Below are 16,390 nucleotides of genomic sequence, written 5' to 3'. Positions count from 1 at the left end.
TCTCTGATATGCCCCTCAATTTCAAAAGCCCCCAAACATGCTCTCCACTTGATCATTTTGGTTGCTTTTTTACTGCACCTTTCCCAGCTCCATGAACAGCTTTATGAGATGGGACAGGCAGAAATGATACACTGATTCCAAATACACTCATGCTCATAAGGAAAGGAAGTGTTGCCTAATGGTTAGGGGAGCAGGCTTGCATTCAAGAGAGCAGGATTTGATTTCCAGCCCTGCCCTAGATCTTCGACAGGAGAATTCTGATCCTATCTGCATCTATTTACTGTACTGTCTTTGATCACAGGCTTACACACCAATTATCTCTCCGCATCGATTTGTGTGCGTGTCAGCAATCTGTTAGTGATCACATGATTGAGGCTGCATTCGGCAGTGCTGAACACTTTATTCTTAGTGATGAATACTGCAATGAATACGACACAAATCTTTGTAACACCTCACTCCTTGACAAGGCAAATGTTTACCTTTCTTCTACTAGTCTAGAATGAAAAAACTGGCTACAAACGAAATTATAAATGCGAAAAGAAAAAAAGTTTAGCAATTACTTTAAGAGGAAGACTGTATGAATTTGCTTGCTTCAAACAAGTATGCATAAGCATTTTTTAGTTAGCAGCAGGAGCTCTGAGAAGACATCTGGATTATTGCTCTTCTTGAATACAGGAAACACCATCAGAACAGCAGCTCGCTGTTCTGTGCCAAAGCCAATGCATGTTTAGTGACACTCGTTTCTTGTCAAGGAGATTTTGTTTAACCAAGGAACTGTGTATACGTGAAAGCTGCAAGTCACAAGCTGTGGATAGAAGAGAGACATAATCCTTAAATATGATATGAAATTAAGAAGTGTCCTTATTAATATAACAGAACCTTGCTAAGCTAAACATTAACTGAAGTCCACTAGAACATCCTAGAGACAGATTTTTTTAAGTAACTACCGATATATTGGGCATGATACAGTCAGTGTTTAAACACTTCTTACAGCACAATCCTATGCGTTTTCTACTAAGAAGTAAGTCTTCCATGACAGCCAGGAGTATCTGCATGAGAGCCAAGAGTTGCCAACTCTTATCCTGAGAATGATAACCATATTTGCTTGAAAGCAAATCTCAAGGAGAAGTTACTCCCAGTTAAATGTGGATAAAGCTGGCCTGTATGTGTAATACGCTATTATTTTTATAAGTTTTTTATAAGAAGAAAAGTATGATAACGCTACAATAGTCTTAATTTGGTAACAGAGAAGACAAAAAACACTGCTGATGTTGCAAGTACTATTGAAAAGGAACTTGGACTCATTATGGAAGGACGGCTTTTGTGCTATGCTCAGCCATAAGCCTTCTGAGTCATTAAGCAGCTGATCTGAGAGTTTTGGGCAACACAACATTCCTCCCTACCCCCAAAGAAAAAACACAGAGTCTTCTTTGTATTCTGAATGGAGGCCCCTGAAAACCCAGAAAATGTGTTGCCCTGGCCCCTTGCTACATCTGTTGCCTAGTTAAATAAAGATTTTAGATTGTCTTGATAATCAACCACTGCTGACAACCTGTTGTACTGAAGCTGCTGAAATCCACATGTGCGTGCACATGCAAGATGGTGCTGTGATTTGAGAACACAGGAACATGGCTCTGCCCCAGATAACCTTGCATTTAAACAGGTTGCACTCAAGTCTTGTTGAAATCAATGCCCCAAGTTAGTAGCGCCTCATTTAAACCCTATGGAGTTCAGTGGTACATAAGGCTGCAATTATACACCCATTTACCTGAGAGTAAGCCCCAATGAAATGGGATTTGCTTGTGAGCAGACATGAATAGGATTATATTGTAACTGCAGCTAGTTTGCTTTGAATCATGTCCCATGTTTGGAAGGGGAGGGCAGAAACGGGAACAGGAATATACAGTCATCTGTATATGACTGGTTGCAGAATACTGGACATAAGGTCCTTTGATTGTCATATTTAGAGGATCCTATACATATTTACTTAGGGAGGGAGGGAGCAATCCTAAGGCCGCTAGTCAGTGCCTAGGCGGCCATAGGATATCTGGTTTTCTGGGAACCAACCTTCTCTCCCTTCCATACTGCCTCACAGGCAGTGCGGAACAGCGCCATGCTCCGCGTTTGCAAGAGGAGCATGGAGCAGCTGAAATGGGACATTCCAGGGGACGTTCCGGGGCAGGGAGGGTGGAAATGCTGGTATGACACTTTACGATGTGTCATCCAGCAGCCTCCTCCCCCGTTCTGCCCTCCCATGGCTAGACAATGCAAATCGGCTGTCTAGCAGCAAATGCAGGGCAGGAGAAGTGCAGAGGGAACGATCCCCTCTGTGCTTCTCCTGCCATGCATTGGATAGGTGGTTGCCTCCGAGCTGGGAGGCGGCCGCCTATCTGCATAGGATTGTGCCCCAAGTCCCACCGAACTCAGTGGGCTTACGTCTGAGTAAACAGGCACAGGACTGGGCTATAAGGATCAGGATCTAGTGCAGGGGTGCGGAACCTTTGTCAGCCCACAGGTCAAATTCCATGACAGAGAAACTCTCGGGGGCCACATTGTGCAGTGGGCAGGGCTGACGGGAAAGAAGCAGGGCCAAAAAACCAACGCCACCAGCATATCTTCACTGAAATTTCTTACTGTCAATAACCTAGCCTGAGGAGAGGCATTTCAACCTTTTTGAATGGGGGAAAAACTACACAGAAGCCGGGAAACCACTAAACAATGGGTGTTTGGGGGAAAGAGGAAGGAGGAGTGACTTTCTGGGGACTCCCAGGGGGCAGAATTTGGCACCCAGGTCTGAGGTTCTACACCCCTGATCTAGTGGATAGTGTTGGACCAGAGAAACCTGTGTCCAAATCCTCAGTCAAAAAGCTTTCTGGGTAACCTTGGACAAGTCATTAACTCTACACAGACAGCATCTTTGCATCTGATTTCCAGGGATGGCATCAGGAAGGCTAAAGCTGAGAACGAGCTGAGGTTAGCAAGGGATGCTAAAAACAACAAAAAGGCTTTCTTCAGCTACGTGCATAGTAAAAGGCAGAAGAAAGAAATGGTTGTTCAGCTATTAAATAAGGATGGCAAAATGATAACAGATGACAAAGAAAAGGCAAAGGTGCTCAAATCCTACTTTGGCCCAGTCTTCTCCCAAAAGAGGGTCTATGACCCCCCTGGCAAAGGCAAAGTACAGGCTGAAGGGGCAGGATTACTGCTTGAGATCAATAGGTGTATGGTCAAGGAACACCTAATTACTTTGACTAAGTTCAAATCTCCAGGGGCAGATGATGAACTGCATCCTAGATTAATACAGGAACTGCCAGAAGAACTCTCAGAAACACTGTCTATTATCTTTGAGAAATCATGGAGGACAGGGGAAGTGCCAGAGGACTGGAGGGGGGCTAATGTTATCCCTATCTTCAAAAAGGGTAAAAAGGAGGAACCTGGGAACTACAGACCAATCAGTCTGACATCAATCCCTGGGAAAATTCTGGAACAGAAGATAAAGCGATCCATCTGTAAGCACCTTGAAAACAATGCCGTGATTACTCGAAGCCAACATGGATTTCTCAAAAACAAGTCCTGCCAGACAAATCTGATCTCATTTTTTGATCAAGTAACCTCCCTTGTGGACCATGGGAATGCTGTAGACATAATATACCTTGACTTCAGCAAAGTTTTCGACAAAGTGCCCCATGATATCCTGATGAGCAAACTAGCTCAAAGTGGGCTAGATGAAACAACGATCCGGTGGGTCCACAGTTGGCTACAGAATCGGACTCAAAGAGTGCTTATCAATGGGACCTTCTCAAACTGGGGAGAGGTAATGAGTGGGGTACCGCAGGGCTCAGTCCTGGGCCCAGTGCTCTTCAACATTTTTATGAATGACTTGGAGGAGGAGGTGCAGGGAATGCTGATCAAATTTGCAGATGACACAAAATTGGGCAGGACAGCTAATACTTTGGAAGACAGAAACAAAATTCAAAGTGATCTGGATAGACTGGAGCGCTGGGCAGAAAACAACAGAATGACATTTAATAGGGATACATGCTAAGTTCTGCACCTAGGAAAAAGAAACCAAATGCACAGTTACAAGATGGGGGATACTTGGCTCAACAACACTACAAGCAAGAAGGATCTTGGAATTGTTGGCTCATATTCAGCTTGTGATAGACAACAATGTGATGTGGCTGCAAAAAAGGCAAATGCTATTTTGGGCCGCATTAATAGAAATATAGCTTCCAAATCCAGGGAAGTACTAGTTCCCCTCTACTCAGCACTGGTTAGGCCTCATTGGAGTACTGCGTCCAGCTCTGGGCACCACACTTTAAGAAGGATGCAGACAAACTGGAGAGGGTTCTGAGGAGGGCAACAAAGATGATCAGGGGACTGGAAACAAAGCCCTATGAGGAGAGACTGAAAGAACTGGGCATGTTTAGCCTTGAGAAGAGAAGACTGAGGGGAGATATGATAGTGCTCTTCAAGTACTTGAAAGGCTGTCACAGAGAGGAAGGTCGGGATCTCTTCTCAATCATCCCAGAGTGCAGGACACAGAATAATGGGCTCAAGTGACAGGAAGCCATATTCCGGCTGAACTTCAGGAAAAACTTCCTGACTGTTAGAGCAATATGACCATGGAACCGATTACCTAGGGAGGTAGCGGGCTCTCCCACACTGGATTCTATGATGAGCAGGTTTCTAAAATGAAAATTGCATTAGCTAGGTGGGTGGAGGAGTTGATCATTAACAGGAACAAAACAGGCGTGGAGAGAGGATTTAAGCTTTTCCGTAACTTTACTCCAAGGGTGCGGAACTATCAGGGTGAGGAATGAGCCACCTGCCCACCCAGCCCGCTGCAGGCCAAAGGATGTCAAGTGGGTGTAGCCAGGCCCACCTGACCTCACCTGCTCGCTGAATGAAGCACCGGTCAGACCCTTCACCTGGCACTTTGGCTGGGGATCAGGCTTCACCTGACCTGTGCCTTCCCCCATGTATTGGGGAGGATGTGGGGCTAGCAAAGCTGAGCAGGCCCAGTCTTTTTGCTTCTCCGGTGCTGAGCCCTGTCCCATGGAAGAGCCCCAGGAAGCTCCATGGGCTGGACAGGGGAGCCCGGATTAGGCCCGTGAGTTCTGCACCCCTGCTCGTTCTGAGTTTGTTAATTATCAGCCACTGCTCCTGTCCCAAGATAATGCTACCTGCATTTTTAAAAACCGGCACATTAGATGCGAAGACCCATTTAAAGTCATGTCTAGTTTGGAGTCAGGTCTCACAGGATTACGAGAGATAAAATAGGTTAATCCCATGCAGTACCAGCTCCAGGTTTTTGTGGGCCCTTGGGCAAGACACCCTCTATGAGACTGCCTTCCCACCATTGTCACCGGCTGCTCTTGCCCCTCCTCCTCTCCCTGATCCCTGCTGCCCCTTGCTTGTTTGACAGGCAGATTGCCAGGGAGCAGGCAGACAATGGCATCTCCCGCTCCTCCTTCTCACCACCACCCCTGTCTGGCCAGAGTGGGAGACCAGTGGACAAGCAGGCTGCAATGGCGAAGAGGAGGAGCGGGTCCAGGGCATCTTGTCAGGGGGCCCCTGTTGCGGTGTGGGCCCTCGGCAGATGCCCAGCCATACCTACCCTTGACGGAAACCCTGATCCCATGTAAATCACTCTGATATACTTAGTTCTTACACAGCTCCCACTGACTATAGTGAGGCTTCTGCGAGAGATCTTCCTGGTACATAATTCATGCCCGTAGCTTGTCAGCAGAGAACTAATCAACCATGTAAACAATCTGCCACATCAGAATGGATTACTGAAGTAACAAAATCCTGGGTGGAGATATGCAGATAGGACTGGGTTTTCAGTGACTCCCATTGAGTTCTATGGAACAAAGTAAATGTGCTGCAATGAGCAGGACTGAGGGGGAGAATAAAACTTAGTATCCCTAAGAAACTGGGGTCACCAGACCCAGATTTAGCTCCTGTCTCAAGGGGGTCCCCAAGTACTGCTATTCACTTTTTTCCTGGAACTATCATTTACTCCTGTGTTAAAATATAGTGCTGCCCTTGGGACCCCTTTTCCATGGGACAAGCCCTGCCTGGCATCGCACAGCCTGCCTCCTCTGTGAAGCACCACATGGAAGCTGAGGGTGCAATGTGCTTCGTCCCCCGCTCCCCCTAGTTTCATGTAATATTCCTGATGCTCCTGCCCTGCTCTGGCCATCATGACAACAGGCATTCTGCTATCTATGATGATGCTTAGTATTGTTAAATGATGTCCGCAAGTGCTTCCAGATGAGGCTTTTATCACACAATTGCCCTGCCTCATTCATGGAAGTTTCCAGGCGGTCCAGACAATGACATCTTCAATTTGTAACCCTCCCATGTCTTCCCATCGCTTCTTCCATCATTCTTCTTGCCAGAAAAAAATCCATTAAGGAAGAAAAAAATGAACAGGTGAGCAACACATCTTGATTGGTAGAGCTAGGAGGCATGCCCCCCACCCCACCCCACCCCACCCCAGGGTCTGGAAACACCTTTATTTCTGCCACAAACCTTGTCCAGTTCTGGTGCTTCCTGGAAGGCACAATTCTCAATGTCAGTCACTGACTTGGTGCAAGTTGTTCGCCCAACTTTAACTTCTATGAAATACTTGATTCCAGAGACAATCTGTAAGATGTGGGAATTGTAATTTAATAAATGGAACATTCAATTATGTCATTAGTCCTCCCTCAACCAAAAAAGGAAACCCTCCTATTTGTAAAACAGAAGCTGGGATTCAATAGATTAGTGAACAATGACTGTGATAGGCCCCCACCCCAAGAACACCCCTGAGCACTACCATCTGCTCCTATGGGGGGGGGGGAGTGTGAGAGAAACAGGAGCAATTTGTGCTTAGCCATTCCATTTAATCAGGGACTACAGCACTGACTTTGTCATGGATGTTTGGGAGATTATTCCTCTAGGTCAAAGAAATCAACTCATGTCAACACACAAGAAGAGGACCAGCATGATGTAATGACTGTCTTTGGACATAGGAGGCCCAGACCCAAATCTCTGCTAAGCTATGGAGCTGATGGACTTGGCTTCAGCAAGTTACCATCACTAGGCCCAGCCTACTTTACAAGGCTGATAGGAGGATAAATTAATCCCCCGCACTCAACATGCAGGAGATAAGAATAAACAGATGCACCCATGGCACCCCCTTTACCCTCAGACATAAAAGAACATTAGAAGAGCCATCCTGGATCAGTCCAAAGTTCCATCTAGTCCAGCATTCTGTTCACACAGTGGCCAAACAGCTGCCCATGGGAAACCCCCAAGTAGAGCTTGAGTGTAATAGCCCCAATTTGGGGTTGGTCCCACATCAAGCGGTCAGACTGGATATTTTAAGATATAGGAAGGTGGTCTCTACCAAGTGGTATCTGTTTCAGCTATGAACTTATGATGTAATTAACAGTCCCCTTTTTGGAAGGGTCAGAAAGGGGACACGCCCCAACAAAGTCAGTCAGATTGGAAAGTCTGGAATTATATACAGTACTCCCCAACAAATGCTGCTTGTTCCATCCATGTCCGTTATGGCATAATTATTGGTCCCAAAAAGGGGGTGGGGTGGGGAAGTTGCCACTCCCTAAACACCCCACCAGTTGCATATAAGACTGGCAGTTTTGGAGATGTCACAACTTTTGTAAGATGTCCAGATAGTCAAACCTTTGTACTTTATGATGTAAGTATTTTGACACGGGCTTTTGGACTAATAGGCATGCTAACGCTGATACTGAAGAGAGATATTGGTGCTAGCCATCAGGACTAGTAGCCACTGATAGCCTTATCCTCCCCTTTTAAAGTCATCCAAATTGGTGGCCATCACTACAATTTGTTGTAGCAAATTCTGTTGTTTAACTATGTACTGGGTGAAGAAATACTTCCTTTTATCTGTCCTGAATCTCCCTTCAGTCAGCTTCATGGGATGACCCTGGGTTCTGGTATTATGAGAGAGGGAGAAAAATGTCTCCCTATCCACTTTCTCCACACCATGTGTAATTCTGTACACCTCCAGCATGTCTTCCTTTACCCTACCTTTTTCCAGGCTAGACAATCCCAGCTGTTGTAACCTTCCCTCATAGAAGAGATGCTCCAGCCCCTTGATCATTTTAGTTGGCCTTTCCTGCAGTTTTTCCGACTCTACATTATCCTTATTTAGTAGCAATAACCAGAACAGTATTCTAAATGATGACGTTTTCATTGAGCTGCCCACCACAACCTCCAGGTCTCTTTCTTGGTCACTCAACGGTGCTAGCTCAGATCTCACCAGTCACACCCGGCCCGAGGTATCTTGCCGTCTCAGGCGAGGTGGCAATGTCGCCCCCCAGCCAACCGGCCTACCCACCCACCTGCTGTTCCTGCCACTGCTGCCCTCCCTGCTTGGCTGGCCTCTCCCTTACTCAGCCAGCCAGCTCAGCTGGTCACTCGCTCCTGCCGGCATGGACGCTGCTCCTATCTTCTACCCCAACTATCACAGTCTCTCACAATAGCTTAGGAGCTCTGCGGGCAGCTGGGGCAAAACACAGGAGTGATTGGGCAGCCAGCTGCCTGAGCAAGTGAGGGAGTGGGTAGGCTGGGCGGCAGCTGAAGCTGCAGGGGCCCTCTTGGCAGGGGCAGGGCAGGCAGTGAAATTCACCACTCTTTCCAGCTCCACCGCCTGATATGGGCACATGACCCTGCGTAATGGTAGGACCAGCCCTGCCACCACTGTATACATGAAGTTGGGGTTTTTGCCCCCAACACACAGCACTGGCTCAGTTTGAAGAGATCCTTTTGGAGCTCCTCACAATCCCTTTTTGTTTTAACTACCCTAAATAATTTGATATCAGCAAATATGGCCACCTCACTGTTCACTCCTAATTCCTGATCATTTATGAACAACTTGAAAAGCAATGATCCCAAAACAGATCTTTGTGGAACGCCACAGTTGTCGTCATGTCGTGTCCAGGCCAAACTCCGCTCCGCCAAAATGTAGCCACCACACCACCGAGCTGCGGTTCGATCAGGTGGTAGAAGGATTAGCTGGCGCAATGCACTGTTACCAGGGTACGCCCAATTGTACAACAATCTTCGAGGAGGCTCCTTCCATGTACCCTCACCCCAGAGTTTACATCCCTTCATTGAGAGAATTTACCATTTATTCCTACTCTCTGTTTTCTGTTCTTTAACCAGTTACTGATCCATAAGAGGACCTCTTCTCTTATTTCATTACTGCTGAGTTTGCTCAGGAGTCTTTGGTGAGGGAGTTTGTCAAAAGCCTTTTGGAAGTCCAAGTAAACAATGTCTACTGGATCACCTCTTTCCACATGTTTATTAACACTCGCAAAGAACCCTATTAAGAGTTTGTGAGACAGGGCTTATCTTTTCAGAAGCCATGCTGAGTCTTGTTCAGCAGGGCTTGTCCTTATATATACTTACGAATTTTATCTTTAATAACACTGTACACCAATTTACTCAGAACAGATGTTAAGATAATCAGCCTGCAATCTCCTGGATCCCTTTTTAAAAACTGATTTTACATTGGCCATTTTCCAGTCATCTGGTACAGAGACTATTCTTAGGGACATATTACATATTTCTGTTAGAACAGCAATTTCACATTTGAGTTCTTTAAGAACTCTAGGGCCCAGTGATTTATTAGCTTTCAATTTGTCCATAAGGTTGAGAACTTCATTTTTTGTCACCACTATTTGCCTCAGTTCCTCAGACTTCCTTCCTGAAAACATCAGTTCAGGCACAGGCATCTGTCCTATATCTTCTGCAGTGAAAACAGATAAAAAGAATTCATCCAGCTTCTCTGCAATCTCCTTGTTCTCCTTTAGTACTACTTCAACTCTATTGTCATCTCCCTGATAAGACATCTCCTTGATAAGAGGGCAAAGTGGGCTGAATACATCCCCTGCAGTCTTACACTTAGTCCTAATAAAGTTCATGGGCTTTGGTTTATGCAAGTAACTGTCACAAGATGTGGTGACAGCCATTAGGCACAGATGTCTTTAACAAGGATTGGACAAATTCATGGGGGATTGGTCTTTAACAGATTATTAACCGTAATAGTTAAATGGAACCTTCACGTTCAGAGGCAATCTGCCTCTGAATACCAGATGCCCTACACCTGGGCATCTCAGGGGCATCTGACTGGCAGCAATGATTAGAGGGCTGGTTGCATCTTGGTAGATGTGAATCCCCTCCCCCCTGCAATGTATGGAAGGAGTTTAACTTCCACTGAACTGATGGTTCAAACAGTACAGGAGCAGAGTACTTTACTGCTGAACTTACTGTGACCGTAAACTGCTGCTGTTTGAAAGGGTGGTTGCAAAACAAACTGATCTGGAGAGGCAGGACTGGTTCATAGCCTTTGCTGCCCTACACAAGGATGAGAGAGCTGAGCAAACTGAAAGACCACCCAAGAGTATCATCTACTGACATGTCATCCTGGAAGCTGCAAGAGAAACAAACTTGTACGCTGCTTCTGGCAGGGCTGGGGCCCCTTTTGTTGTGCCAGCCTAGACAGCTACCTCGTCAGTTTGTATGGTCAACCCAGCCTTAGAAAACTTCATACACTTTGTCTCAAATTGTGTGCAGATTAGAAGAAAACACTTCCTTAAATTTCAGAACGGTACACAACTTGCAGTCAAAAACAAAAATAGAGGAAGCTGGGGTGGAAGGGGAAGAGAAACTGCTGTCTGAGCTTCAGAGATTACAGTGTTGGTAAGGGAGAGTCAGAAATGAACAGTGATAAAAAAAATGAAGTGGTCTGACTCCACTGTATATGGTCAGCTATCACTTGTCATGAGAGCCACCAGCTGTCCAGAGCGGTAGCAGTGTGGAAGTGGCAGAATTTGCTGTTTTTGGTTAACAGAATGTGGCCAAGGAGAAAAGAGTGTCATGTCCCATCTAGAAGCTTAGACGCACTTTATAAATTTGCTAGACGGTGTGCGCACACGCACACACGCCCGTAATGAACGGAGAAAGACAAAGAGCATTTACAGTTCTTGTGGACTGATGTGCTCTTGTGCAGCTCCAATTTGTTCCAAAGTGAATTTTTCAGTGGCACTTGCCCAGGAGAGCTTCCTCTACATTATGCTCAGACTAGCAATTGGCAGTACTAAATTTAAATATGCTGTTTGTAAACTGGAGAAGAGGCGCTCTTTGTCTTAATTAGGTCAAGGCTGCTGCAGTCAACAACAAGCCATAATCTTGGCTGTCCACTATATAGGCAGGAGAACAAGGTCTCGCCTCTTCCCCTCACTTTCAGTAACTGCTGCAGGGGTGGGGACAAGAGCCCATAACATGATAACAAGCCTTCCTTTGTTCATGGCTAGGCTTGCCAACTCCCCCCAGCCCCTTCCCCTTTCCTTTTAACAGTAGCCTAGTATGTGGAAATTTAGAGGATGAATTATCCTCCTCCCCCATCCCACAACGCAGGCCAGAAACAAAGCATCAGTCAAAATACTTCTGTATGTCAAGTTAAAGGCACAAGAGCAAAGCTTCAGGAGGGGGATGACAACTGGGCGGAGAGTTCCCAGGGGTGGGCAGAAGGTTGAGCTCCAGATGTTTTGGACTTCAACTCCCAGAAGCCCCCGCCAGCATGGCCAAGGGAAAGGAATGCTGGGAGTTGACTTCCAACACATCTGGAGAACTACTGCCTGGCCACCCCGCCACAGCTCAAGGGCAGCGTGCGTGCTTCTGCCTCGAGTTACCCGAAGATCTCCGGTGGACAGCTGGGAAAGCCTCCACAGAAGGCAACTACACGCAATCCTAAACGCACCTCAGGGAGGAAGCCCCACTGAATACAGTGGCATTTACGCCCTCAGAAACACACTCAGCATTGGGGTGTCAAGCTCGGAAATATTCAAAACGGGGCGCTGGAGCACACACGCTCCCGCTCGGGGCTGCTACTCACTTGTTTCCTGACGCTGAGGACCTCGGACACGCGGCTGCTGAACATGTCGTTGCTGGCCCGGTTGTATTCTCGCATGGCGAAGCGAAGCGCCTCCTGCACGCCCGCCTCGTCCGCGGAGGCCTCCATGGGCCCCCCGACGCGCCGCTGGCCCGTCGCCAGCGCTGCGCTGACCACAAGGGCGCTGCACACGAACAGCCACCGCGGCCCAGCCATCTCGCGCGGCTCCCCGAACCTCCTGCGCCAGCTCCGCCGCCCTTCTGCTTTTCGCCGCTGCGCCTTCGACTCGCCCCGCCTCAGCGGCTTCCGAGACCCGCCCCGCCGCGCGAGAGGCGGAGCCCCCTCTCCCCCGGACACGGCCCCCTCGCTGGCGGGGGGATCTTCGTCCTCCTGCTAAACGGGCGGGAATTTCCTGGCACGCGAAAGGGGGAAACGCGCAACCCAGGCGAGCCGCAACGACTCACCAGGCTGCGGGCTTTTCGCTGCGCGCGCCGGTCACAGCACTGGAACCCCACAGTGATTACATGACCGAACCACATTTATTAGCGATCGGGAGTCTTCTTGTAGCACCTTAAAGACGGATTAACTGCCGCCGGCGCGTTTGTGGGCTTGAGCCCGCGGATTGAAAGGGGCACCAGCCCAAGAAAGTTTCTGCCACAAGGCTGCCCACCTACCTGGGAGTAGGCCCCATGGAACTCAACGGGACGTACCTTGGAGTAGACGTACAGGGGGTCTCTTTCAGCGCCCCCTGGGGATGCCAGGGATTGGACCTAGGAGCTTCCGCATGCACGCTAAAGCAGCGGGGGCCTGGGGGAGCGGGCTGGGCGGAACCCCAGAAACAGCCTGTTTCCTAGAGGACTCCCGTCACCCCTGTTAAGAAACAGGGAAAAGCTTCCTCGGAAATATTGTCTCGAAATTTATTATTTATTTATTGCATTTATACCCCGCCTTTTTTCCTCTTGCAAGGAACCCAAGGCAGCTTACATTATCCTCCTCTCCATTTTATCCTCACAACAACAACCCTGGAAGGTGGTTTGGGCTGAGAGTCTGTGACTGGCCCAAAGTCACCCAGTGCTCTTCCGTGGCCGAGTGGGGACTAGAACCCGGATCTCCCAGCTCCCAGTCCAACACTCTTGCCACACCACCACACTGGAAATTGATAGAAGGCTTTTAAAGACAAGGGTTTACTGCCTCAGAATGAGTCGTATGAAGAGTGTTATGTACGACAGCCTACAGCTTTACAGGATAATCCCCCTGCACTGTGGAGACATCCCAATGCAACAGTACAGAATGTCCGGGACACATTTCTGCTCTGCAAGGCAGGAGCGCCACTAGCGACTCCCCCCCCCCCCACACACACACACCGCAAATGCGGGGTGGGGTGGGGAAGTAGAGGATGCAGGCAGAGAGCGACTTCACTGGATAGCTGCAGCGCAGCACTGCTCAGGCGTTGGCAGTGCCGGGGAAACGGAATGTGCAGACAAGAAAGACCAAGCAACACGGATAGGCTCTGCAGCACTGAGTAGAGCCGAGCACCCTGCGCCGAGAAAAAGATCCATCCCAATCCAAGGAACAAGGATGAGACTGTCAGAATTTGCCTGCCTGGCGACTTGCTTGGGGCAGGGGCGACCCAGACCCAAAAAGGCCTCCAGCCAGATCCAGGGCACAGCAATGTCACTTGGTCAGGGGAGTGGGGGAGAGGAAAGGCCCCCCAAGTGGCCTCAGCAGTGATGCCTAGAGCCAAGATAGCTCCCGCTTGAAAAAATGATGGCAAGGGGGTGCTGCCAGCTTCATGACAAGCGCACACGCAGCCTTTATTTCCTCGTCAATTGCCGTTTGCTTGTCTTTCTGGTGATCTTTGATCTCGTTCGGAGATACTAGAAGCAAATTCCCTCTGTCTGCTGCCTTTTTGTTTGCACAACACTAAGGCTGCAATCATATACACACTTACCTGCGAGTAAGTCCATTGAACTCAATAGGGCTTACTTCTAAATAGACATGCAGATGATGGCACTGTGAGACATTTATACTTTTGAAGCTGTAATTCTGTGGGTGCTTACTTGCTTGGTAAATTTTATAAATATGCCAAATACAATTTTATATGCTAAGTTATAAATGATGCATGTTGTTAAAAGTGCTAAAATACATTCAAGTTTGACAAGTATTCCAAATATTTAAATTTCTCCAAACATTTCCATTAAAAATTTTCCCCATGACTTCAAAAATTACCTGAAATTTTACATCTCTACCACTTTCCTCAAGATATCATGTGAAGCACTTTGAACATGCTCAAGAATTAGGTGCTACTGATTTACAATAATTGTATGCCATACAGGACTGTCAAAAGGTTGTCATGCTGGTCAAGAGAAAAATTCCAAAAGATTGATCAACCTTGGTACTTTCACTTTTTGTGCGAGCTGGATAATACAAATTTAGCTATTCAGCAGTGGGATCTTATACTGGGGAATGATGATCTTATATCATTTCAAGACTGGAATTTATTCACTGAGGGTGCATCCCCTCGGACCACTAGGTTAAAATACCCAATTTGGCTTCAGGTGTCTTTTTTAACCTCATCTAAAATTATCTCCAGCTTTGTTAATTTAAAACTCTTTACTTCTATTTCCCACCACCTAGCACGGAACCTGTGTATTTTGCCAAAGGATGGAGATGGTTTTTGAGTAACAGCTGGATTTTATATTTTCAAAAATGAGGGATCAGCTATTTGTTTCTTACCAACCACCCTTGAGAAAGTTCCTGGTACAACCTGAAACCATCTCTGTATCTGTAGAGCCTAATCTGAACATCTCCAGCCTCTGTCACAAACTATGAATGTAACATGTATTGTTATGAAATACAATGCATTCTTAGGTGTGCTATTCATAATAATCTATGTATGCTAACTGTACATATAGAATGATTAGCTATGTATGCTCTAAGCTAGCTGTAAGGGCAAAAATGTGTTCCTGGAACTGGGGCAAAGAAGCTTGCCACTGGTGGGTTGTTCTTGGAAGGCAAAAGCTCATTACCTCATGCGATGGACCTTTGCAAGGGTGCTTCTGAATTAAGCTGTAAGTCTGGCTATGTTAGGGAGAGGCCGTCACGTGGTCATGAGTAAGCGGTATGACTGAGTCCAAAACGTCAAGATGCGATTAAGGAAAGGAACTAGAGCTACTGCTAGGTAGAATGTTATAAGTACTAAGATTCTGACATGGTTGATGAAAAAGATCAGGAGAGAACAAGAAGCCTATCAAACATGATTGCCTAAGCATTGCCAACCATTGCCTGCCAGATGACCAACTATGAAATCTTAATGACTGCTTTGTTGGTTGAGAGGAAAAGAACTTCAATTTAACTAAGAAATATGCAACCCACTATTTCTATTATGCTTCTAATCATCCTACTTGCAGTGTAAGTAGTAGTGTTTTGCTTGGTTCATCATTGCCAAGTGTTGTTATTCTTTGATACTCTTTGAACTCTAAATATGTATTTTGTGGTATTGTGGTTACCACAGTGGCTTGAGGGGTGTTTCAGGGACTGCAACCCATACATTAAATCTCAAAGCCCAGATCACTCAGCTGGGATTTACACATCTGTTACAGAGTGGGGTCTGACCATACAGTTGGTGTTTTCTCTCTAGGTCAGGCGAGTCACAGACACATCTGTTTAAGTAAAGGAAACAACCTGGTCTGATGGAGTAGGAATGGATCTCAACTCTCCTCCCTCCCCCCCTTCCCATCTTAGAACTGTAACCCAATACAAACTCTATGGCTTGATCATCAGCCATTTTCTTCCACAACCCCTTCTTGCTTTGTTTACCAACTTGCTTGATGAAAAGTTCTGGAGAAACAGAAAGCTTGCACAATATTTAGTGACCACTGAATTGGCCTAATAAACATATGATGTTATTAAGGATTGCGTACTGGAGGGTTCTCATTTTATCTCCAGAATTGCCCCTTGAGGCAATATCGGCTGAGGAATAGCAGCTTGCCTCACAGTGAGCAAGGCTTGGCATGCTGATCACCCACTCTAAATCCAGCCACTACACCACATCAGCTCTTTGCTGTTGGAGGAAGAACAATACATGCATCATTTGTCATGAAGCCTGGAGCCACAGAGATAAGCATGAGACTATGAAGCTTCCACAACTCACTTCTCATTATTGCTCAGAATGTGCTAAGGCAGACTTCTGCTTTGAATTAAGAAATATTTCCATCATTCCTTCGCCTTGTGGCTCATTAAACTATCACCTAACCTTGAATGTATCTCTCAACAGAACACAATTTCCTAACTGTACAGCCTCATTATCATGAGGACATGGCAGCAATCCCACAGCTAAAGGATAAGCATGTTCACATCTTGTATTGACTAGAACGTAGTGAATGAAGATCTTTGGCAACTGAAATTTTCCACAAAAAGCAGCAGAATGGACTGAACAGACATTAGTGATGGGCAGGG

The 16,390-nt window shown here is 46.8% G+C and overlaps 1 protein-coding gene across 1 annotated transcript; it reads right to left on the bottom strand.

The window, feature by feature from the left end:
• Nucleotides 1–380: 380 nt before the first annotated feature.
• On the bottom strand, nt 381–12,215 carry LOC146347474 (cystatin-2-like). Its single transcript, XM_084850709.1, has 3 exons — nt 11,936–12,215; nt 6,541–6,654; nt 381–805 (listed from the first exon to the last, which is right to left on the bottom strand). The coding sequence occupies exons 1-3, from the start codon at nt 12,146–12,148 to the stop codon at nt 728–730; spliced, it is 405 nt and encodes a 134-aa protein (XP_084706835.1). The 5' UTR covers nt 12,149–12,215; the 3' UTR covers nt 381–727.
• Between the last annotated feature and the right edge of the window lie 4,175 nt (nt 12,216–16,390).

This window comes from Heloderma suspectum, chromosome 4 (assembly GCF_057233095.1).
Source record: "Heloderma suspectum isolate Gila_16-S chromosome 4, 16-S_ref, whole genome shotgun sequence".
Taxonomy (NCBI): domain Eukaryota; kingdom Metazoa; phylum Chordata; class Lepidosauria; order Squamata; family Helodermatidae; genus Heloderma; species Heloderma suspectum.
The sequence above is the reverse complement of the archived record's forward strand: the minus strand, read 5'-3'. Positions and strand labels throughout refer to the sequence as shown.